Source organism: Ranitomeya imitator, chromosome 1 (genome assembly GCF_032444005.1).
Source record: "Ranitomeya imitator isolate aRanImi1 chromosome 1, aRanImi1.pri, whole genome shotgun sequence".
In the NCBI taxonomy this organism is placed as follows: domain Eukaryota; kingdom Metazoa; phylum Chordata; class Amphibia; order Anura; family Dendrobatidae; genus Ranitomeya; species Ranitomeya imitator.
Window position 1 is genome coordinate 1,173,764,771 of NC_091282.1, and position 27,011 is coordinate 1,173,791,781.

Below are 27,011 nucleotides of genomic sequence, written 5' to 3' on the forward strand. Positions count from 1 at the left end.
CCTAGAGAAACGGAAGCAATTAGCAACATCTTCCAATCTCTACATAGGGCAAGGAAAAATTTCGAACTGCCGGTTGTGATGCATTGCCACAAAGTAAGAGTATACTTCAGAAAGGGCCAACCCCTTCCATATCTTCTTTTTGAAGTTTAGTATTTTATGATTTAGCCATAGTTTTGTTTTATAGAGAACTTTGATAAGGGTATGTTTCGACTGTCTGGATTCCTTCAGTATTTGCTGTGGATTGGACGCTGCGTACATCCACAGCGTCCTGATGTTACAGTATATTGGATGGGATTTTATGAAATCCCGTCTCCACTATATGTGCAGGGCCGCATCCGGCGGCCCTGCCTAACCGGACATGCGGTGCGTTTTTCCACACCGCATGTCCATCTTGTGGAGAGCCTCTGTCTCCGCAAGATAAATAAGTCTATGAATACGATGCGCTGATTCCACACGTGTGCGTACAACGGGGTGGAGCGGGGTCTCCGCTGCGTCCAAAGCACAGGGAATCCTGAACGTGGAGACATAGCCTAACAGCGTTTTTAATGTTCAAAAAAGGGTTTAAATGTTCACATAATGCAAAAGAACGAAGTATAGAACATGAGGCATGATGCACGTTAAAAGGCATTTCCTATCATTCATGGGATAAGAGAAATGTACTCTTGGGAGAAGGTCAGCCCCTGCACCTAAGTGTTATAAATGAATAAAGATGTGCACACCCAAGTATTTAATAGAAATTATTATCTAATGATATTCAGAATAGCTCATCAGCTCGAATATGTTGTTAGAAACCCAGCATTTAATAACATTCAACTAGTATTTTGAGGTGTCAAAGTGCTCCACAAACTATTTTAAATGCTTTAAGCTTGTTTGGGAGTTTGTAAAGAGAAACAGTCTGGCATTTAATACCACTTTTGTCTGTAAATACGTTTATAGATTTTATGAATAACTAAGCAAAACTGTCTTGAGGACTGCCAGCAATTATAGAATCATAGAATGTTAGAGTTGCAACGGACCTCCAGGGTCATTGTGTCCAGCCTCTGTTTGAAGACTTCAATAGAAGGAGCACTCTCCCACCTCTTGTGGCATCCTGTTAAATTCATTTATCACCCTCAAAAAGTTTTTTCTAATATCTGATCTGTATCTCCTCCCTTTCTTAACAGAAGAAATCATTGGTGTGGAATCAATGGTTGTAGGTCAACAATATACGCAACCAACACTTCTGCAGACTTACAGATCTTTCATGAGCTGCAGTGATTTTAACTTAAAAAAAACAAACATTCTATTATTGCAGTGTTTTTATTTTTTTTCCCTTTTTGCGTTTTCATTTAGCTATTCTGAGTTATTGAAGAAAATCATACAACGCATTACAGTTTTACATACACACATTTTTTTTTCTTTAACTTTGTTTTTCAAACTTTTTTTTTCATCAAATTAACAATGAAGAGAAAAAGAACTTAATGGTTTAAAATGCCTTTTTATATTTTGATATTGATTCATACTTTTACATGTATATGTTGGACAAGATGTTTCACAGCAACATAATGCCCAAATAAAGAACAAGTGCATTCAGTGTAATGAAACCTGATCAACTTATCGTAATCATATAATCTACCAAAACACTCTATCTGTATACAGAATGTACTTATGGTCTTTAAATAATACATAAGTCTCCAACTGGTAGTGTTACATACTATACAGAGTTCAGTTCACTGTGCCATGTATTTTAGAGTACCGGTGGTTACTGGTTCTCATTGCTTTATGCAATCTTCAGTATCAGATGTGCAAAAGAAACTCTAGAAAGGTCTACTATCATGATGAAAAACTAAATTTGTTGAAATTTTTTTTATATATATATATATATATATATATATATATATATATATATATATATATATATATATATATATATATATGTATATATATATACACTAGATTGTGGCCCGATTCTAACGCATCGGGTATTCTAGAATATGCATGTCCCTGTAATATATGGACAATGATGATTCCAGAATTCGAGGCAGACGCGTCGCTGATTGGTCGAGGCAACCTTTATGACATCGTCGCCATGGCAACCATTATGACATCATCGTCGCTGTGCCCGTTGCTGATTGGTCGAGGCCTGGCAGCCTCGACCAATCAGACGCGGGATTTCTACGTCGATGCTGTGCCGGTCTCTGATTGGTCGAGGCCTGGCGGCCTCAACCAATCAGAGAGCCGGGATTTCCAAGACAGACAGACAGACGGAAAAACCCTTAGACAATTATATATATAGATATATATATATATAATCTACTATATAAAGCTGAGTGTATGTGTGTGTGTATGTCCGGGATTGGCATCTGCACCGTCGCAGCTACAGCCACAAAATTTTGCACAGTCACACGTCTGGACCCCGAGAGCGTCATAGGCTATATTGTGAGGCGAAATTTTAACCCCGCGCGTTCCAATTCACCAAACAATTTTGCCCCTATCTACATAATGGGGAAAAAAGTGAAAGGAAAAGTGTTGGAAGCGTCGCAGCTACAGCAACAAAATTTTGCACAGTCACACGTCTGGACCCTCAGGGCGTCATAGGCTACGTTGTGAGGTGAAATTTTAACCCCACGCTTTCCAGTTCACCAAACAATTTTGCCCCTATCTACATAATGGGGAAAAGTGAAAGGAAAAGTGTTGGAGGCAAATTGACAGCTGCCAGATGTGAACAAGGGGGACTTAAAGAATGAGAGCGATGGCGCCAAAGAGTATATACCGTACAGTTGCTAAGGTGGGACCCCGACATGAGATACTCACCACATATGGGGATATGAACACACACACAAAATGCGCCACACACTACCACGTGCTTGACCACATATACCACCCTCAGCACACATTTCACCACACATACACCAACCTCGCCACATAAAAGTCGAAACACAAAAGTCGCCGCTCAAAACTCACCACGCGCAAAACTCGCCACATGCAAAAAATAGGCTCACGCAAAACTCGCCACAAGTGCAAAACTCACCTCATGGAAAACTCTCCACACGCAAAACTTGCACATGCAGAAAAATTGCCACATGCACAAAATTTGCAACACATGCAAAAGTTGCCTAACACAAAACTTGCACATACTCAAAAGGCACCAGACATAAAACTCACCATGCGCAAAACTCGCCATGCGCAAAACTTGCTACACTAACCTGTCACATGCAACTCGACACAAAAAGTTGCTACACGCATGTTGCCACACAAAACTCATCTCACAAAAGTCGCTACATGCATGTCGCCACACACAACTCAACACACACAACTTGACAAACGAAACTCGCCCTAAAACACACACAATCTGGTATTAGCCTTCAAAAATAAAAATCTGATTAATAAGCAGACAAACTACAAGAGCAACAAATGTACCATATAGGAAATATGGCAGCTGTCAGTCACATGACCTGTCAATTATGTGTATGTGTGAGCTAATATATACTGCCAGGGGGAGGGCTTCCTGTTGGCTGGGGATTTATCAGGCTGCCAATTTATCTTACAAATACTGAGGTAAAAATACTGAGCAAATAACGTGTTAACGAGGTCTAATACAGGAGATCACACAGGTATATACTATATACAGGGGAGATGACACACAGGTATATACTATATAAAGGAGGAGATGACATACAGGTACATACTATATACAGGAGGAGATGACATACAGGTATATACTATATACAGGAGGAGATGACACACAGGTATATACTATATACAGGAGCAGATTACCTACAGGTATATACTATATACAGGAGGAGATGACATACAGGTATATGCTATATATAGAAGATGACATACAGGTATATACAGGAGGAGATGACACACAGATATATACTATATACAGGGGAGATGACACACAGGTATATACTATATACAGGAGGAGATGACATACAGGTATATACTATATATAGAAGGAGATGACATACAGGTATATACTATATATAGGAGGAGATGACATACAGGTACATACTATATATAGGAGGAGATGACACAGGTATATACTATATATAGGAGGAGATGACATACAGGTATATACTATATACAGGGGAGATGACACACAGCAGGTATATACTATATACAGGGGAGATGACATACATGTATATACTGAGGTGAAAATGAAAAGGTGAGTGCAAAATGAGAGGAGTGAGGGAAAATAGTGTAGTGATAGGAAAATGACAGATGTGAGGTCGAAATGACAAGTGTTAGGCGGGAATGAGAGGTGTGAGGGAGAAAATGAGAGGTGTGAGGGGGAAAATTAAAGATGTGATTGGGAAAATGAGAGGCGTGATGGGAAAATAAGAGAAGTGACGTGCTATAACTAACCACAGATATTTACTATGCCCAGGCAACGCCGGGCTCTTCAGCTAGTATATATATATAAATTTTTTTTTTCCTGAATCTGGCAAACTCAAATTGTTTTTTGCTTTGTGCAAATCACTTAATGTCTTAAGCCATTTTACACATTACAAAGCTTGCATCAGCCAGCATAAGATCACATGACCTTCCTTGAGCGCGCTTTCCCATACGTCTAAGCTCGCATCACATGGTAAAGCACAGCCAATCAAAAGGGAATGTAGCCAGTATGAAAGCTGAAACATGAACTGCAACAGCCATTTTACTGTCAAATTTGGTTAAGAGAACTTGAAGGTGTATAGAAAGCAATAAACTAAAGAACCACTGCATATGGTGTGACAGCACAGGAATGAAGATTAGTATATGCATAAAACAATGGTATAATATGATTTTTCATGGCTATTTGTAGTTTCGATTAACAGAAAATCAATTTTTCTAGGAAAACTTGGTGAATCTAGAAAGTTTGAATTGCGAACTATTTGCTCCTGTAAAAAAGGTATTAGCTACAAATATATTTAAAAATATAAATTAAATTTCTAGCATAAATTAGAAATATCAAAGCTCCAAACCTTTAATCATCAACACTTTCGGGTTAGAAAAAGCCATGTTTTTAAAATGAATAATCTTTAGACAATCTTACTACCGCTGGGAGCTCTATAGAGCGAAGAACAGAGAGCCTTCAAACCTAAAGCAGAAATCTTAATCTTTTACTAGGGGGTTTTCTTTGACAAATACATCTGGTGAAATAAGTATTGAACATGTCACCAATTTTCTAAGCTATGAGCATGAGATGCTCACCATATGTCTAACTATCCACACATGCAAAGAAATTAAACCATAGATGTTCATAAATTTTAAGTTTTATGTGTAATAATGAGAATGGTAGAGGGAAAGAATATTGAACATGCTTACTTTAATACTTCGTACGAAAGCGTTTGCTGGGGATGATCGCTTCAAGACTCCTCCTATATGGAGAAACTAGTCACATGCATGGCTCCGGAGTGATTTTGGCCAATTTTTCCACACATACACACTTCAAATTCTGAAACTTCTGTGGGCTCCTTTTATGATCTGAGTTTTAGTTCCTACTTTAACTTTTCAAAGGGATTCAGGTCAGGTGATTTGCTGGATCATTTTAGCAGGGTTTTATTTTTTTTAAATAAAGTATATTTATTGAAAATTTGTAACCGTTTTTAAGCAAACACAGTAGCTTGTGAAAACTGTATTGAATAAGAAAACCTACTTAGGGAAATGGATGGAAAGAGGGAGAGGAGAAGGTTTAGGGGGAAGGAAAGAGATAAAATAAATGACAGCACAAACAGTGGTCACCTTACTGATAAAGCCCAAAGAAGAAACAGCTCTCTTTTTGGTGGTGTTGCAATATAAACACACTTTAATACACCTGAAATATGCATAGAGCCAATTCCTAGGTGTCCTACTTGCCTATTCTATGTCTTCCAGTTCCCTCGGCGCTAGCCTTGGCTCGTCAATCCACGGAGCTCAAATTTTTATTTAGTCCCTATTTCCTTATACACCATTTCTCCTTGTTTTAAAAAAATATATTTTGTTATATTCCTTTTTTGGGGGGACTCCTTAGTATCCAACCAATGTGCTATTAATTTTCTCGTTAAGTACAGCACTTGTTGTTGCTACTTTATCCGGTTCAGTTGTCTGTCTTCCACATACCCCAGTACCCAAACTCGTGGCGTTGTTGGCAGAACCGCCTTGAAAACTTGTCTAATCAATCCTATTACTTTCCTCCAATATTTATTTTTCTTTTTTTCAGGGCATGATCACATCATATGAAGTGTTGCTACGGCGTCGGAATCACACCTAGGGTAGCACGCGTCCATTCTAGCCCCAATTTTAAACAGACTGGTGTCCTGTATACATTATGTAACAAATTTAGTTGGGAGAGTCTGTGCTTCAGTAAGAGCTGAGGGATCCTATTCAATATCTCTATCCATTGTACTTCTATTGGGCCAACATTTGCTTCCTACCTCTTCTTGCTATGTACTGGGCGTTTCCTTAGCACACATCTTAACAAAAATCTATATAACATTACCCCAGATGAGCTACTTGATTTACTAATTGTATAACACTTTTTTGTTCCCACCCTTTTAAGTCCAATTTCTGAGAGATCGACATTAAAGTCAACTGAAGATATTTGTGGCAATGACCTATACTTTACCAACCCCTGCAAGAGACCCCTTAAAGGTTTTTTTTTTGTTAACTCCCTCCCATCCTTAAAGTATTAAGCCTGAGTGGCCGATAATTTTGCCCAAGGATTGGAAACTACTAACCCATCCTCTAACTTTTCCTTTTGTAGTTTTTCCAATTCTATATGAGCCATCCATCCCTCCACAGCAAGGATCTGAATATACCATTAGTAGCTTGAAAGAACCAGGATGGGACCCAAACTGGTGAATTGGGCATCCATATAATTTTAATTAGATTTGATCTCCCTACGTGCCGAAGGCTGCATGCTAGATATTGACACTGTTTGCAAACCCGGTGATATAGAAATTATATGCAATCGGTAATCGCCGATAAAGAGATCGTGAATACAGAAGGTGAGTATGATGTCAAGATACATGATATACACTATACAAGAAAAAAATGTGCAGATTATAAAATATCAATGTAGTGAATGTAAAATATTAAAGTGAGGTTTTTATATGAAAACAACCATTTACGATGATTAAGGTAAAAAATTGGGACATAACATCATGAATGTATAATGTGAATATAAAAAGACCAAAAAGATGTCTTCAATATGTGAATATATATATATATATATATATATATATATATATACACATTAGTGTTAGAAAATATATACTCTAAAATGACCACACTCCTTTCTATACCGCTAGGTTTGCAAACAGTGTCAATATCTAATAATAATAATCTCTTTATATAGCATCAACATATTGCGCAGCACTTTACAGTTTTTGCACACAATATCTAGCGTGCATCCTCCGGCGTACATGCACGGCTTGGCCTGTTGCTTATCCTTCGTGACGAGGCACAGGAGCCCAATGCGCACACGCCGTCACTATGACAGCCGATTGCGTTTCAGAGCCGCCGATCTGTGGATTCTGACAGATGGAGGCCAGTTGAGCATACGCCTCATACGGAGTTTTATACTACGCACAGATGTTTAATTACACAGATCCTTGCAATGGTCACATAAGTTGTCATCCGACACGCACACCCTCGCTGTGGGCCCTGGTGATTGGCCATCTACTCAGATATAACCAAGGTCGTTCCTCCCCCAACACATGCCTCCTGAAGAAGTATCAACGAAACGTGCTTTGGGGTGACAGAGCTTTTCAGGCCTGGTTCTCTGCACTCAAGCATTTGCACTTTAGTGTCAATGCCTCAATAGATTTCTATCTATACACCCCTCTGTTAGTTACAGTATTGGGAATTGTTCATGCTGTCATTATTGTGATAAAACATGTGTTGTGTAGATAGCTTTATCAGTTTGGCAGTTGATGCACTGTATCTGGTAAAAAAAAATCTTTGATTTATTTGCCCAAAAATGATTTGAACCATTGGACCGATACTGATAAAGCTATTGTTGCCATTTTGGCTAGTAGATGGAGACTTGCACTATGCACTTTGACAGTCTGTGTTGCCCTGTACTTTGCCGAGCAGTCTCTGTATTTTACTACAAATTTTAATCTAATTCAATAAAAATATTATTTTAGGACTACTTTTTGAGCCTTCTGCTCCTTTTTCAGTTTCTATGCAATTCATATGACTTATTGTCCATTATACTTGTTTTTGGACATTGTGTTAGCTTAAGCTAGGATCTCATTTCGTTTTTGGGTGAGCGCTAACTGACAGCGTTGCACGGCCGTGCAACGCATCCGTTAGCGCTCCCATTGCCAGCAATGTTAAAGCGCATTGCTAGCGCGTGCCATTTTTGGCACGCGCTAGCGATGTGCCGTTCTTTTGTGGCATGCCTCGGACGCTGCTTGTAGCGTCTGAGGTGCGCCCGAGGCCCGTTCCCCGCTCTCGCAGATCGGGGATCTGCGCTAGCGGGGACGTTTAACGCGACCCCTAAAAAGACATTGCATTAGCGCAATCCGCTTAGCGCTAAACAGATTGCCCTGAGAACCTAGCCTTACCGAATAAGCAGGGACCCGATCAAATTCGCTCATCTCTATTTACCTTGATTTTTTTTCAGCAGTGGAGTCTTCCATAGTGAGCGTGCATACAGGCCATGGAGGTTGAGTGCATTACTTTTTTTTTTTTTCTTTGATACAATTGTACCTTCTGATTCCAGATCTTTCTGTAGTTCTCCACAGGTGGCCCTTGGCTCTTGGGTAACTCTTCTGATTCTTTTGGTTTGTGGCCTGCTTATGGTGAAATAATCTTTCTACTTCCGTTTTATGGTCCCAACACAGCTCACTAGTACCTTCAGCAGTTTAGAAATTCTTCTGTAATCAATGTCATCAGTATGTTTGCAACAAGGTTGCAAAGGTCTTAAGACAGCTCACTGGTTTTACCCATCATGAGATGTTTCTTGTGTGGCACCTTGGTAACCAGACGCCTTTTTATAGGCCATCATTTGAACCAGCTGATATTATTTTTCACTAAGTGGCAGGAGTGCGTTCTAATTATTGATAATTTCAGCTGGTGTCATAACTTTACATGACTATTTTGCACCTCTCAGTCTTAACCCCTTTCTGACCTCGGATGGGATAGTACGTCCGAGGTCAGAAGCCCCGCTTTGATGCGGGCTCCGGCGGGGAGCCTGCATCAAAGCCGGGACATGTCAGCTGTTATGAACAGCTGACATGTGCCCGTAATAGGCGCGGGCAGAATCGCGATCTGCCCGCGCCTATTAACTAGTTAAATGCCACTGTCAAACGCAGACAGCGGCATTTAACTACCACATCTGGCCGGGCGGCCGGAAATGACGGCATCACCGACCCCCGTTACATGATCGGAGGTCGGCGATGCTTCAGTATTGTAACCATAGAGGTCCTTGAGACCTCTATGGTTACTGATCGCCGGAAGCTGTGAGCGCCACCCTGTGGTTGGCGCTCACAGCACACCTGATTTTCTGCTACATAGCAGCGAACAGCAGATCGCTGCTATGTAGCAGAGCCGATCGAGCTGTGCCTGCTTCTAGCCTCCCATGGAGGCTATTGAAGCATGGCAAAAGTAAAAAAAAAAGTGAAAAAAATAAAAATATAAAAGTTTAAATCACCCCCCTTTCGCCCCAATCAAAATAAATAAATTAAAAAAAAATCAAGTCTACACATATTTGGTATCGCCGCGTTCAGAATCGCCCGATCTATCAATTAAAAAAAAGCATTAACCTCATCGCTAAACGGCGTAGCGAGAAAAAAATTCAAAACTCCAGAATTACATTTTTTTGGTCCCCACGACATTGCATTAAAATGCAATAACGGGCGATCAAAAGAACGTATCTGCACCAAAATGGTATCATTAAAAACGTCATCTCGGCACGCAAAAAATAAGCCCTCAACCGACCCCAGATCATGAAAAATGGAGACGCTACGAGTATCGGAAAATGGCGCAATTTTTTTTTTTTTAGCAAAGTTTGGAATTTTTTTTCACCGCTTAGGTAAAAAATAACCTAGACATGTTTGGTGTCTATGAACTCTTACTGACCTGGAGAATCATAATGGCAGGTCAGGTTTAGCATTTAGTGAACCTAGCAAAAAAGCCAAAAAAAAAAACAAGTGTGGGACTGCACTTTTTTGCAATTTCACCGCATTTGGAATTTTTTTCCCGTTTTCTAGTACACGACATGGTACAACCAATGATGTCGTTCAAAAGTACAACTCGTCCCGCAAAAAATAAGCCGTCACATGGCCAAATTGATGGAAAAATAAAAAAGTTATGGCTCTGGGAAGGAGGAGAGTGAAAAACGAACACTGAAAAACGAAAAATCCCAAGGTCATGAAGGGGTTAATGTGTTCAATAATTTTTCCCTGTCATTTCTAATTATTAAGCACAACCTCATTTTTGGACCTCTATGGTGGATTGTATGGTTTGTTACCGATTTTCTGGTGAGAATTTCATGTCAATAGCACCTTTAGAGACATATTTACTTAGAAAATTGGTGACCTGTTCAATACTTACTTCGTCCTCTATAGTGCCTATATATATTTTAACCCCTTCACGACCTTCGTTTTTTTTGTTTTTTGTTTTTTTGCTCCCTTTCTTTCCGGAGCTATAACTTTATTTTTGGTCAATTTGGCCATGTGGAAGCTTGTTTTTTGCCGAACTAGTTGTACTTTTAAACGATACCATTGGTCTTACCATATTGTGTTCTGGAAAACTGGAAGAAATTTCAAAGTGCGTTGAAATTGCAAAAAAATAAGTGCAATTCCACAATTTATTTTTTTTATACCATGTTCACTAAATGCTAAAACTGACCAGACATTACAATTCTCCAGCTCATTAACCCCTTCATGACCCAGCCTATTTTGACCTTAAAGACCTTGCCGTTTTTTGCAATTCTGACCAGTGTCCCTTTATGAGGTAATAACTCAGGAACGCTTCAACGGATCCTAGCGGTTCTGAGATTGTTTTTTCGTGACATATTGGGCTTCATGTTAGTGGTAAATTTAGGTCAATAAATTCTTCGTTTATTTGTGATAAAAATTTTACAATTTTCACATTTTGAATTTTTATTCTGTTAAACCAGAGAGTTATGTGACACAAAATAGTTAATAAATAACATTTCCCACATGTCTACTTTACATCAGCACAATTTTGGAAACAAAATTTTTTTTTGCTAGGAAGTTATAAGGGTTAAAATTTGACCAGCGATTTCTCATTTTTACAACGAAACTTACAAAACCATTTTTTTTAGGGACCACCTCACATTTGAAGTCAGTTTGAGGGGTCTATATGGCTGAAAATACCCAAAAGTGACACCATTCTAAAAACTGCACCCCCTCAAGGTGCACAAAACCACATTCAAGAAGTTTATTAACCCTTCAGGTGCTTCACAGCAGCAGAAGCAACATGGAAGGAAAAAATGAACATTTAACTTTTTAGTCACAAAAATGATTTTTCAGCAACAATTTTTTTATTTTCCCAATGGTAAAAGGAGAAACTGAACCACGAAAGTTGTTGTCCAATTTGTCCTGAGTTCGCTGATAACTCATATGTGGGGGTAAACCACTGTTTGGGCGCACGGCAGGGCTTGGAAGGGAAGGAGCGCCATTTGACTTTTTGAATGAAAAATTGGCTGCACTCTTTAGCGGACACCATGTCACGTTTGGAGAGCCCCCGTGTGCCTAAAAATTGGAGCTCCCCCACAAGTGACCCCATTTTGGAAACTAGACGCCCCAAGGAACTTATCTACATGCATAGTGAGCCCTTTAAACCCCCAGGTGCTTCACAAATTGATCCGTAAAAATGAAAAAGTACTTTTTTTTCACAAATTTATTTTCGCCTCAATTTTTTCATTTTCACATGGGCAATAGGATAAAATGGATCCTAAAATTTGTTGAGCAATTTCTCCCGAGTACGCCGATACCTCATATGTGGGGGTAAACCACTGTTTGGGCACACGGCAGGGCTCGGAAGGGAAGGCGCGCCTTTTGACTTTTTGAATGGAAAATTAGCTCCAATCATTAGCGGACACCATGTCGCGTTTGGAGAGCCCCTGTGTGCCTAAACATTGGAGATCCCCCACAAATGACCCCATTTTGGAAACTAGACCCCCAAAGGAACTAATCTAGATGTGTGGTGAGCACTTTGAACCCTCAAGTGCTTCACAGAAGTTTATAACGCAGAGCCATGAAAATTAAAAAAAAAATTCTTTTCTCAAAAATGATTTTTTAGCCCGCTATTTTTTATTTTCCCAAGGGTAACAGGAGAAATTTGACCCCAAAAGTTGTTGTCCAGTTTCTCCTGAGTACGCTGATACCCCATATGTGGGGGTAAACCACTGTTTAGGCACATGCTGGGGCTCGGAAGTGAAGTAGTGACGTTTTGAAATGCAGACTTTGATGGAATGCTCTGCGGGCGTCACGTTGCGTTTGCAGAGCCCCTGATGTGGCTAAACAGTAGAAACCTCCCACAAGTGACCCCATTTTGGAAACTAGACCCCGAAAGGAACTTATCTAGATGTGCGGTGAGCACTTTGAACCCCCAAGTGCTTCACAGAAGTTCATAACACAGAGCAGTGAAAATAATAAATACGTTTTCTTTCCTCAAAAATAATTATTTAGCCCAGAATTTTTTATTTTCCCAAGGGTAACAGGAGAAATTGGACCCCAAAAGTTGTTGTCCAGTTTGTCCTGAGTACGCTGATACCCCATGAGTGGGGGTAAACCACTGTTTGGGCACACGTCGGGGCTCAGAAGGGAAGTAGTGACTTTTGAAATGCAGACTTTGTTGGAATGGTCTGAGGGCGTCACGTTGCGTTTGCAGAGCCCCTGGTGTGCCTAAACAGTAGAAACCCCCCACAAGTGACCCCATTTTAGAAACTAGACCCCGCAAGGAACTTATCTAGATATGTGGTGAGCACTTTGAACCCCCAAGTGTTTCACAGACGTTTACAACGCAGAGCCGTGAAAATAAAAAATAATTTTTCTTTCCTCAAAAATGATGTTTTAGCAAGCATTTTTTTATTTTCACAAGGGTAACAGGAGAAATTGGACCCCAGTAATTGTTGCGCAGTTTGTCCTGAGTATGCTGGTACCCCATATGTGGGGGTAAACCACTGTTTGGGCGCACGTCGGGGCTCGGAATTGAGGGAGCACCATTTGACTTTATGAATACGAGATTGGCTGGAATCAATGGTGGCGCCATGTTGCATTTGGAGACCCCTGATGTGCCTAAACAGTGGAAACCCCTCAATTCTAACTCCAACACTAACCCCAACACACCCCTAACCCTAATCCCAACTGTAGCCATAACCCTAATCACACCCCTAACCACAACCCTAACCCTAAGGCTATGTGCCCACGTTGCGGATTCGTGTGAGATTTTTCAGCATCATTTTTGAAAAATCCGCGGGTAAAGGGCACTGCGTTTTACCTGCGGATTTACCGTGGATTTCCAGTGTTTTTTGTGCGGATTTCACCTGTGGATTCCTATTGAGGAACAGGTGTAAAACGCTGCGGAATCCGCACAAAGAATTGACATGCTGCGGAAAATACAACGCAGCATTTCCGCGTGGTATTTTCCGCACCATGGGCACAGCGGATTTGGTTTTCCATATGTTTACATGGAACTGCAAACCTGATGGAACACTGCTGCGAATCCGCAGCGGCCAATCCGCTGCAGATCCGCAGCAAAATCCGCACCGTGTGCACATAGCCTAATTCTAAAGGTATGTGCACACGCTGCGGAAAACGCTGCAGATCCGCAGCAGTTTCCCATGAGTTTACAGTTCAATGTAAACCTATGGGAAACAAAAATCGCTGTGCACATGCTGCGGAAAAACTGCACGGAAACGCAGCGGTTTACATTCCACAGCATGTCACTTCTTTCTGCGGATTCCGCAGCGGTTTTACAACTGCTCCAATAGAAAATCGCAGTTGTAAAACCGCAGTGAAATGCGCAGAAAAACCGCGGTAAATCCGCGATAAATCCACAGCGGTTTAGCACTGCGGATTTATCAAATCCGCAGCGGAAAAATTCGCAGAGGAACAGAATACGTGTGCACATACCGAAACCCTACCCCTAGCCCTAACCCTACCCCTAACCCCAACCCTACCCCTAACCCTATTCTAACCTTAGTGTAAAAAAAAAAAAAATTCTTTATTTTTTTATTGTCCCTACCTATGGGGGTGACAAAGGGGGGGGGGGGGGTCATTTACTATTTTTTTTTATTTTGATCACTGAGATAGATTATATCTCAGTGATCAAAACTCACTTTGGAACGAATCTGCCGGCCGGCAGATTCGGCGGGCGCACTGCACATGCGCCCGCCATTTTGGAAGATGGCGGCGCCCAGGAAAGAAGACGGACGGATCCCGGGAGGTAAGTATAAGGGGGGGGGGGAGATCAGGGCACGGGGGAGCGTCGGAGCATGGGGGGGGGGTGGATCGGAACACGGGGGTGTGGATTGGAGCACGGGGTGGGGGATCGCTGTGCAGGGGGGGGAATCGGAGCACGGGGGGGGGATCGCTGTGCGGGGGGGTGATCGGAGTGCGGGGGGGTTTGATTGGAGCACGGGGGTGTGATTGGAGCACGGGGGGAGCGGACAGGAGGACGGGGAGCGGAGCACAGGACGGAGGGGAGCGGACCACAGATCGGGGGGCTGGGGGGGCGATCGGTGGGGTGGGGTGGGTGCACATAAGTGTTTCCAGCCATGGCTGATGATATTGCAGCATCGGCCATGGCTGGATTGTAATATTTCACCAGTTTTTTAGGTGAAATATTACAAATCGCTCTGATTGGCAGTTTCACTTTCAACAGCCAATCAGAGCGATCGTAGCCACGGGGGGGTGAAGCCACCCCCCCTGGGCTAAACTACCACTCCCCCTGTCCCTGCAGGCCGGGTGAAATTGGAGTTAACCCTTTCACCCGGCCTGCAGGAACGCGATCTTTCTGTGACACAGCATATGCGTCACAGGTCGGTTTGGCACCGACTTTCATGACGCATACGCTGTGTCACAGGTCGGGAAGGGGTTAAGAGTCTGCAGGTACCAATCATGTACAGGTTCTTTTTTTTTTTAAGTAGTGAAGAAAAAATAAATAAAAATGCCATTTTCTGAGACCCGTAGCGTCTCCATTTTACAGAGGCTGGGTTAGGGCTTATTTTTTGAGCGCCGAGCTAACGTTTTTTATACCATTTTTAGTGGAGATATGATGTTTTGATTGCCTGTTATTGCAATGTTGAAGCGACCAAAGAAAACGTAATTCTGGCATTTTGATTTTTTTTTTTTTTTTCCTCATTCCACCCTTTGATTGGACTAATTTTTTTTATATTTTGAGAAATCTGGCGTTTCTGAACTTGGTGATACCAAATCTGTATATTTTTAATGGGTTAAAACACCATTTTTGGTGATTTGAACTTTTTATAATTTTTAAATCTTTAAAACCTTTTTTTTTTCTTGTTTCAATATTCTCCATAGGAGACTTGAAGCTGTGAACGCCTGTGCTATGAGCATCGGCCAAAGCAGATCGGCAATGACAACCATGGTGGTCTCCTGCAGACGCCGGGTTGTCATGCCAGCCCATTGTTGCCATGCGATCATGTGACGGGGCGCCGATGGGCGGGTCTAATGACGCACTTCTGACGCACTTCCGGCATGGCAGTGTTAAATGCCGCTGTCTGAGATTGACAGCAGCATTTAACATGTTAACAGCCGTGATTCCAGGGCACATGTCAACTGATTTCATCAGCTGTCATGTGCCGGAACTTGCATCAAACAGGGGGAGGCGAATGTATGATGTACCTGAGCCCACATGGAAAGCAGGGACACAACCTATGACGTATGTATACGTCATAAGTCATGCAGGGGCCACAGCCATCTGAAGGTCGCTCAATGGTGAATCCACATGTAACTATTGTATTTGAATTATTAACGAGTGAGGTGAAAAATTTAAACCACAGCGTTTATTAAAACCCGGCATTTCTGTCGTGTTTTATTTTTTTGCTTTACCGTTATGTAATAAACAGGCAAGTTTCCTGTTTTGATCAGACTTTTATGGAGGTGGCATTACCAAATTTTTATTTTATTTTATTTTCAATGGGGGGAAAGAATGATTCTAATTAATTTTTCTTCCCTCCTACTATATAATTGTCTAAGGGTGACTTCCGTCTTTCTGTCCGGTCTGTCTTTCTGTCTGTCACAGATATTCATTGGTCGCGGCCTCTGTCTGTCATGAAATCCAAGTCGCTGATTGGCCTCGCCAGCTACCTGTCATGGCTGCCGCGACCAATCAGTGACGGCCACAGTCCGATTAGTCCCTCCCTACTTCCCTGCAGTCGGCGCCCGCTCCATACTCCCCGCAGTCACCGCTCACACAGGGTTAATGCCAGCGGTAACGGACCGCATTATAGTTACATAGTTATTAAGGTTGCCTAACCTAACATGCCCTAACATGTTGATCCAGAGGAAGGCAAAAAAAAACCATGTGGCAAAGAGTAAGCTCCACATTGGGGAAAAAAATTCCTTCCCGACTCCACATACGGCAATCAGACTAGTTCCCTGGATCAACGCCCTATCAAGGAATCTAGTATATATACCCTGTAACATTATACTTTTCCAGAAAGGTATTCAGTCCCCTCTTAAATTTAAGTAATGAATCACTCATTACAACATCATACGGCAGAGAGTTCCATAGTCTCACTACTCTTACAGTAAAGAATCCGCGTCTGTTATTATGCTTAAACCTTTTTTCCTCCAAACGCAGAGGATGCCCCCTTGTCCCTGTTTCAGGTCTATGATTAAAAAGATCATCAGAAAGGTCTTTGTACTGTCCCCTCATATATTTATACATTAAAATAAGATCACCCCTTAGTCTTCGTTTTTCCAAACTAAATAGCCCCAAGTGTAATAACCTATCTTGGTATTGCAGATCCCCCAGTCCTCTAATAACCTTGGTCGCTCTTCTCTGCACCCGCTCCAGTTCAGCTATGTCTTTCTTAAACACCGGAGACCAGAACTGTGCACAGTATTCTAAGTGTGGTCGAACTAGTGACTTGTATAGAGGTAAAATTATATTCTCCTCATGAGCATCTATGCCTCTTTTTAATGCATCCCATTATTTTATTTGCCTTTGTAGCAGCTGCCTGACACTGGCCCCTGAATATGAGTTTGTCATCCACCCATACACCCAGGTCTTTTTCATTGACGGTTTTGCCCAGAGTTTTAGAATTAAGCACATAATTATACATCTTATTACTTCTACCCAAGTGCATGACCTTACATTTATCCCCATTAAAGCTCATTTGCCATTTATCAGCCCAAGCTTCTAGTTTACATAAATCATCCTGTAATATAAAATTGTCCTCCTCTGTATTGATTACCCTGCAGAGTTTAGTGTCATCTGCAAATATTGAAATTCTACTCTGAATGCCCCCTACAAGGTCATTAATAAATATGTTAAAAAGAGGGCCCAATACTGACCCCTGTGGTACCCCACTGCTAACCGCTACCCAGTCCGAGTGTGCTCCATTAATAACCACCCTTTGTTTCCTATCCCTGAGCCAGCTCTCAACCCACTTGCACATATTTTCCCCTATCCCCATTATTCTCATTTTATGTATCAACCTTTTGTGTGGCACCGTATCAAAAGCTTTTGAAAAGTCCATATACACTACATCCACTGGGTTCCCCTGGTCCAATCCGGAACTTACCTCTTCATAGAAACTGATCAAATTAGTCTGACATGAACGGTCCCTAGTAAACCCGTGCTGATACTGGGTCATGAGGTTATTCCTCTTCAGATACTCCAGTATAGCGTCCCTTAGAATGCCCTCCAGGATTTTACCCACAGTAGAGGTTAAGCTTACTGGCCTATAATTTCCGAGTTCAGTTTTTGTTCCCTTTTTGAATATTGGCACCACATTTGCTATACGCCAGTCCTGTGGTACAGACCCTGTTATTATGGAGTCTTTAAAGATTAAAAATAATGGTCTATCAATGACTGTACTTAATTCCTGCAGTACTCGAGGGTGTATCCCATCCGGGCCCGGAGATTTGTCAATTTTAGTGATTTTTAGACGCCGCCGCACTTCCTGCTGGGTTAAGCAGGTGACATTTAATTGGGAATTATTATCACTAGACATTTTGTCTGCCATGGAATTTTCTTGTGTAAATACTGATGAAAAAAAGTCATTTAGTATATTGGCTTTTTCCTCATCCTCATCCACCATCTCACCCAGACTATTTTTAAGGGGGCCAACACTATCATTTTTTAGTTTCTTACTATTTATGTAGTTAAAGAATATTTTAGGATTATTTTTACTCTCTCTGGCAATGAGTCTCTCTGTCTCAATCTTTGCTGCCTTGATTTGCTTTTTACATAATTTAATTTTCTGTATTTATTTAATGCCTCATCACTACCTACTTCCTTTAATTCTCTAAATGCTTTCTTTTTGTCACTTATTGCGCCCCTTACAGCTCTATTTAGCCATATCGGTTTCCTCCTATTTCTAGTATGTTTATTCCCATACGGTATACACTGTGCACAGTTCCTAGCCAGGATGCTAATAAACGTCTCCCATTTTCTTTGTGTATTTTTGTGTCTCAGGATATCGTCCCAGTTAATTGCACCAAGATCCTCTCTCATCCGTTGGAAATTTGCCCTCCTGAAGTTTAGTGTCCTTGTAACCCCTCAACTATACATCTTATTAAAGGATACATGAAAACTTATTATTTTGTGATCGCTATTTCCCAAGTGACCCCCAACCCTTATATTTGATATGCGGTCTGGCCTGCTGGTTAATATTAGGTCTAGCAGTGCCCCCTTTCTTGTTGGGTCCCGAACCAGTTGTGAAAGGTAATTGTCTCTCATAGTTGTCAAAAACCGATTACCTTTGCTGGAACTGCAGGTTTCTGTTCCCCAATCTATTTCAGGGTAGTTGAAGTCCCCCATAATAATGACTTCTCCTTGAGTCGCAGCTTCATCTATTTGCTTTACGAGGATATTCTCCATTGCTTCCATTATTTTTGGAGATTTATAACAAACCCCTATCAGTAATTTATTATTTTTTCCCCCTCCCCTTATCTCCACCCACAGGGATTCTACATTTTCATTAAGTTCACCTATATTTTCGCGCAGGATGGGTTTTAAGGACGATTTTACATATAGACACACCCCTCCCCCTCGCTTATCTGTACGGTCATTTCTGAAAAGGCTATAGCCCTGCAAGTTAACAGCCCAGTCATGGCTCTCATCCAGCCACGTTTCAGATAACCCCACCATGTCATAATTATGCTCCAACAACATTAGTTCTAATTCGTCCATTTTGTTGGCGAGGCTTCTGGCATTAGTATACATGCACTTTATGTTCCTCTCTGTACTTCTATTTCTTAAATGATTAACTGTTCTGACCCCACCCCCCATGCCACCGCCACCCCCAACTTCCTTATTTGTGCCCAGGTCTCTGTCTGCACTATCTTCCCCTCCTATAAAATGAATACCCTCCCCCCAATTCCTAGTTTAAACACTTCTCCAACCTTCTAGCCATTCTCTCCCCCAGCACAGCTGCACCCTCCCCATTGAGGTGCAGCCCGTCCCTAGCGTAGAGCCTGTAGCCAACTGAGAAGTCGGCCCAGTTCTGCAGGAACCCAAACCCCTCTTTCCTACACCAATTCTTGAGCCACTTATTAACCTCCCTAATCTCCCGTTGCCTCTCTGGCGTGGTACCGGCAGTATTTCGGAAAATACCACGTTGGAGGTCCTTGCTTTCAGCTTGCAGCCTAATTCCCTGAAATCATCTTTAAGGACCTTCCACCTACCTATTATGCCGCGGGTAACTCACTCCGTTACCGCCGCTATTAACCCTGTGTGACCAAGTTTTTACTATTGATGCTGCCTATGCAGCGTCAATAGTAAAAATATCTAATCATCTAATGTTAAAAATAATTTAAAAATAAACAACAAATCATTATATACTCGCCTTTCGCGACGCTCCGGTGACCTCCGGCAGCTTCCGGTGCCAAGGATGGTATGGGAGAAGGACCTGCCATGACGTCACGGTCATGTGACCGCAACGTCCTCACCTCTGATGATAACAGCAATCAATGCTTACGTTTGGACCAGTGTTTTCAATGGGTTAGCAAACTACATTAGACATACTGATGCATCCTATATCAGGAAGTGGCTAAAGATGTTAAAGGCTCTTAGAAAATTGAGAGAAGTCTTTTTTTGTTTGTTTTTTTTGTTTTTTTAAGACGCTATAGGAAAAAGCAAGCTAACACAATCTGAAATTGTTAAAAGGAAAGATTAGAAGCCATGTGTTAAAAAAAATCTACTTTATAAAATAATTTGGTAATTGCATTATGTTGGGTGCAGCTGTCATATTTGCATTTGCACAGTAAGGCTATGTTCACACGTTGTGCTTTTGCTGCAGGCAAAATCTCATGGCAGTAAAGAAGCTGCTTGCAGGTTTTTGCTGCGTTTTTCAGGATCCCAAAGTTCAGCTTTGCTTCCACGATACAAACATGAATAATGCAAGTTATTAGGCCACCAACGAAAGACCTTTGTGACACAATAAAATATTTTTGAAGCAAAGGGCAAATTGATCAAATTATTTAATGAAAAAAGATTTTTATGCCTGAAAAAATGACTATGCTGAACAAAAAAGTTAGTGAAAAAATACACAATTGCAAATCTAACAGCGGGGGAAGGAAGGTGAATTGGTCGGGAATAGTTTACCTAAGTCTTTCAGTGCATTTTGTAGAGAGGACATTAGTTATTTTTACACATTGGTCGGCCACTGTTTAGTTTTACACCTTGGTCAGCCATTGAATTGCTCAGGTAAATGTTTACTTTTACACATACAGTATCACTAATTAAACACTATCCACTAAAAACAGGAAAAACTGTTGGCAACCTTTTTTGCTGCATTTTTGCACTTATAGAAAGTGCTTATAGAAATGAGAACGCTGAATTGACATGCTGCAGTTTTCAAAAAAGCATCAGTTTTCCAATTCAGTAAGAAAATAAAATGATTAAGACGAAAAAAATATGTATTAGCTTTTGCCCTAGTTTGCTTCAGTACTACATTTTTTTTGCCAATTTAGAAGAGTTTTGAGACTTCCAGTCTAAAATAATGTTTTAGATTGTAAATTAACAATTAGGGCCACTGCTCCAAGCCATAGTTCACATAGTTACTAACGTAGAAGGTTGTTTGTTTTTTATGAGCAAAATGAGGGGTTTTTTTTTCTTTCTCCAAATATATGTATATTTCCCTCTTAATTATTTTTAGGCCATGAACCGTAAATTTGCAGGAAAAATAGCTAGCCTTGCATGTTCTTGCATTGCTGCATTTCAGCAACATAAACTGTTAAAAAAAATAAAAAAAAACTCCGTTTGTTCAACCGTTAATCCTAGCCCTAAAGTTTTGGTGAAGTTTTTTCCATTTCAGTGTTTAGACACTTTTTTACTTTTATATTTAGATTTTGGTATTTGAAATAATTATCTTATCAAAAAACTTCAAGTGAAATTTCTAAGATAACTGAATTAACCTTACAGAGATGACGAAGTTTTCTAGAAAAACCTAATGTATATAATATTGTAGTCTCACCCTAATCACATTTTTTTTTGTGAACCATTTGTACCAAGGTAGTTACATCTTTCTTTAATTGTCTTATGTTTTTTTTTATTTTACACACACCAGAGTATAGAGTCCAGCAATTATACTAGTGGAATAAGTGAACTATAACTTTCTTGCTTAAATTTTAAATTATTAGTACTAGAAAATAAAGCATTAGGAATCTTCCGTTTTACACAAGGGAAAGATAACTTGCTGTTTTCCTTTAGTATATAGTCTGGCAGTTTTATTGTATTACAGCTGATTAGAATTGTTTTACTATTCTCTTTTTTTACAGTGTCTTGAAAGGTTACTTTTTAAGAAAGATGAAAAAATCCACAAGGCTACATAAGGAAAACACAGCATTATTTAAAGTCTTAGCATCATGGTGCTTATACCACCAACAACAGTTAATTGTTATGCTGAAATTCTTAAAGGAAGAACAAGAATCCTGTTCACAAGTGTGTCCTAGCAATGCACAAAGTAGGTCAATGGATCAGGTATCCCAAAGTCCAGACCTTTCACTGGCTACTTATCACAAATGCACAAACCCCAAATCTACGAAGAGCATCAAGATAAATAAAAAACTAAATCATTTGAATCTCCCACACCTTAGTGTTTGTCTAAAGGATTTACGATTTACATGGCCTAACTTGAATTTAGGGACTGTTAAACTGAACCTAAATAAAAAGGACAAAGTTCATTTAAGTGATCAACTTTTGCACTGTATAAATACACGTTCAAAAAAGAAAACTTATGCCTGTTTTCGTTCCCACCATTCCACAAGGCAAAGATTACTTTTTTCTTCGGGTTTGTCCAAATTAAGATTACACAGAGCTGTAACTGAAGTGAAAGCATCCACGGTTAAAAATGGCTTACATGGTGGCTATACACGGTCAGGAAGGCAACTAGAAATGACAACCAAATGTTGCCAAAAGAACCCTAATCCATCAGATGGCAAGACTATGACCGTAATAAAAAATGTGACCGGTTGTGCCAATGAAAATCAAAACAGATTGAAACCAAATAGAAAGCATAGACTTAAAAGCTCTGTCTCATCAGCAACTAACTGTGTCAATTTAGGAAAGTTGATAAAGCGTTTTCTTAAATCTGAAACAAATGGTTTTGCTGAGCTGCTTAACCAAAAAGAAAAATGTTCGGAAAAAAATGGCCAAACAGGTCTTTGCAGAAATAATCAAAATCTGTCGATATTTAATAGCTCTTTATCTGACTGTCAGACAGTTGATTTTGCTAGGGAACTTAATAATCTCGCAGATACTTTTCCTAAGGAAAAAAAATATTTTGTGAGGAATTCACTAGCAACCGTAAATGATGGAGTTGCAGTTTCTGTAGGGGAACACACTCATGATGTTTTACATCTAAAAGATTGTGAAAGCACTGAAACGGAGAGTAACGTTCAGGAGAAGATAACCGATCTACCTCACAATACACTGAAAAGAACTTCTAAAAATGTGAACTGTATCAAGAAATGTCAGATTTGTTTACCTGCCAACTTAAAATGTCCTACACCTCAAAGGATTGTAGATAAAAAGCTGAGGGCGAATAAGCGGCGTATCAATCAAGATGAATGGCTTGAAAGTACTATTCCGCCCAAACGATACACCAGAAATATACTAGGAATATGTAAATTGTGTGATATTTCTCATGGACTGTCTTCTTGCCAAAACAATTTATTTTGCAAATGTACAATCCAAAAAAACTCAGGAATTCTAAAGAATCTTAATTCTGAAGGGGTGGCGTTTAAAAATACTACTGAACAAATAAAAAATGCTCATTTAAAAGTAGTGGTAGAGCGTCTAGCTGATTCCAAACTTTTAGCTACCAGTACAATAAACTGTAAAGGTGTATGTAAGTTAAAAAACCCAAACCTTCGCAATAGTGAAATTGAAGCTGGTGTATTAAAAGTGCCACAGAAAAGGCCAAACGTGGAACAAAGCAATAAAGGCCAAACAAATAGTCTCATTTCAAAAGTGGTAGCAAAAGCCAACTATGCAGGTGTTGAAGAAATTCACAAGTCCATAACTAAAGTATCAACACCAACTACATCATCAAATAATTCATACTTTAGCCCAATAAAGCTAATGTTTGTCTCTAAAGTTGAAAACGAAGATGGAGTTAAATATGCGTTAAGCTCTGAATATCCTCCGTTGAATAAACCAGGAGATGCCAAGCTTTCTAATTGTGTGATAAAAATATGTGATAACCAACAGAAAAAGGAACCTCCAAGTTCACCAGAAAATAAAGCCAGTGTACAAATCAGTCTTGCAAAACTTTTATTTACCCCGGATCAAAGTCATTGTGAAAGGAAAACCTCAAGCCGAAAAACCTCTGCTTCTAAAATTGAAAGCCAACACAAAAGATGTTCACCGAAGACAAGTACTAAGCAAAAAAGTAACTCTGCATTCTTTCGTAATCAAATGGCCAAAAGCAAAAAACACTGTTCTAAATTCGGGAAGTCAAGGATTGCTGAAACTTATGTTGTTCAAAATAAAGGTTCAGACACCCAGTTCAGAATTAAAAAAGTGAAAAGAATTTTAAGATCATCTGAAAGAATTCTACAAAGATGTGAATCTAAAGCTCTGAGTTTTCAAAGAATTTCTGAACGTCTTAAACGGAGAAGGCTTTCTAATGTCTCAGGTATGTCTAGAACCAATAGCTCTGTTTCACATCAAGGAGGGAAAACCCTTTTATTACCTTTTCAGGAAGCTTTTACAAAATACTCTGAAAGAGAAAGTGATACAGCAAAAAAGAACCAAGACCAAAAGACAGTCACGAAACAAAAAAGGGGTTCTTTATTGATCAGAAAACTGAGATGTTCAAATTATGAAACCAGATCTAGAAAGCTTCAGTCACCGTCTTTTCGTTCTCTCCCATCGTCTACATTTTCTGTTAGGAGTGCCTTATGTCATGAATCAAAAAAATTATATCTTAACAAATGTAGAATATACAGAAGAAAATTACGATGTTCTAAGCAGCAATGTAAAATGCCTTTAGTGGATACAAAGTGCACCAGCAACAAAGAGGAAAATTGCACTGAGAATATTAGTTTACAGCCCAGTACTGTTCTTAAGTGGTGGTCTGCATCCACTTCTAAAGAGTCTTTGTTAAAAGATTTAGAGAACAAATATGAACGAGTAGCAAATACATGGCTCGGCAAGAACAATGGGGAAAAATATAAAGAAGCGCAATCCTTTTCAACCTTGAAAGTTTACAACTCCGAGAAGAGGTCACCTGTTCAGATGCTGTTTCAGAAAAAATGTGATCTAGGTGACCTTGCTGCATGGTTTATGCAAACAACAGAAACTCAATCTCTTTCAATAGGGAGAAAAGCTAATGCTCAAAGCCCTCTTCAGAAAATTAACAGGAAGGGACGTAAAACAAAGAAAAATGAATCCAGCATTAATTCATTGAGTACTAAAAATCACTTTAAAAATTGCGGATTGCTTACTCAATCAGAAACATTACCAAAGCTCCTCAATGACTCAAACATCAGTAAAGGAAACCGGAAAGCTGTCCAGAATGTTAACAATTTAAGTAAAGTGACAGATAAAAATGAGGTCTGTGTAAAATTTTCATGCCATGAGAAACATGTAGATGTGCCCAAAGCCTATGGGGGAAAAGCTTCTACCAGTATCCGGGTATCGGCCAAAGAGATTGCCCAATCAGTCAACATTGAAACAAGTGAAAATTGCAAAGGAGCTGCAATTATAGCCAATTCAATAATGGATTTTGGTTTATTGGGCTCTTCTAAAAAAGAAAACCTGTTATTGAAAAATAATTGCAAGTCCAAACCAAAAGTTTTAAACATGTGTTCTAGCAGTAAGCAAAACATTGAAGATTGTAAAGTTTATCTAACAAAACTTGACATTGAAACGAAAATGTCTTGCGCCTATAGACAGTCCCCCTCTGGAAATACTCTAGCAGGAAACAAATCCAACTTTAAACTAGGATGGAGATTGGAAAGAGGTTTCACTCGAAAGTATTGTCTTCGAAAGAACAAGTCTGTTGCTAGATCTTCACATACTTTGAGTAGAATGGAAAACTCTACCAGTAAAAAATGCAAGTTTGAAATGTGCCTACGGAAATCCAAAGGACCAAGTGCATCTTATAATTCCAAATCATCAATACTTGAAAGACAGAAACGCCTGTCTAAAATGACTTTATTTGTAGAGTCCAGGGCCATGAGATCTAAACCACCTATTCCGAATATTGGAAAGATACCAAGTGACTGCCAGAAGTTTCATTTAGGTAAGATAAATGACTTATTGTAATTTATTGTCCTGTAAAAGTAATCCATTGTAGCCATTCCATCTCCTTATAACTCTTAATTTAAAGGTAATCATCATTTTAATTTTTACTTTATAAATCAATACACGTGAAAATAATTAAGCTTTGTAACATGCGGTATGTTATTGGAGAAATTCATTTTTTTCTCCACCAGGAAAGATCATTAATTCTCAAAATGTCTACTGATAATCACGGTGGACAGGAAGAGAGGCGTTTCTGCCTCTAGCGCCTTCCTCTTCCACTTTGTATAGAATCTTATTACCAACTGTCCTGTCATCTCACATCCCAATAATTTTGAAATTGGTCTTCACTGAATACGTATTTTACACGTAAATTGAGAATTTTTTTAGAATGATCATTTGTGGTGGAGAATGAAGTAGATTTCTCTTATATATTAAAGTTTCATAATTTCATGTTTATTATTGATCTATGAACTGAAAATTAGAATGATGGTTACTCTTTAAGTGTTGATGAAGAATATTTAATTCTGCAATATGCTATCGCTGCCATTTGGAAGAACCTCTAATTTTAGGCAAAGAGTGCTTATAAAATATTGTGTTGAAAAGAATCCAAGCTCTAATATTCCAAAAGGGATATCCAAAATGTACAGAACTTCCAAACCAGCCTTGAACCATTTCAAGAAACGAATGATTAAGGTTTTACAATAACCTTTTACACTTAGCAGATTTGAATATTAATGAAAATGTGAGCATATGTCTCAAATATGCTTTGTATGCAAGACAAACCAAGAATGGTTCTGAACTAGCAGTGTTCTGCACGGAGTATTGTGCAAAAGTACAAAGCCTTTTAGAGGTCTGTAGGAAACGAGTGACTGAAATGGTGAACTTGTATAATTAAATTATGATAAACTTAGTAAATTTTTATTAACTGCTTCAGGACAACAATTTATAACCTTCAGGATAAACCTGTTTTTCATCACTATGACATTCCAAGAGCCATTATTATTTTTTAATTTCTCTATCAATGTAATATGTAAGGACTTGTTTTTTTGTGGTTAGTCTTCAGTAACTTTTTTTTTCTTTTTTTTTATAGAGCGTAGGAAACCTTGATTGCCTAAACAAAGTGCTTACTTAGCTTT

The 27,011-nt window shown here is 39.7% G+C and overlaps 1 protein-coding gene across 1 annotated transcript in view; it reads left to right on the plus strand.

The window, feature by feature from the left end:
• The window catches only part of LCORL (ligand dependent nuclear receptor corepressor like), a 159,417-nt gene that overhangs the window by 123,634 nt on the left and 8,772 nt on the right, over positions 1-27,011 (plus strand). Inside the window, exon 7 of the mRNA XM_069744690.1 lies at positions 21,903-25,873. Coding sequence (XP_069600791.1) covers positions 21,903-25,873 — 3,971 coding nt within the window. The remainder of the gene's footprint in view (positions 1-21,902; positions 25,874-27,011) is intronic.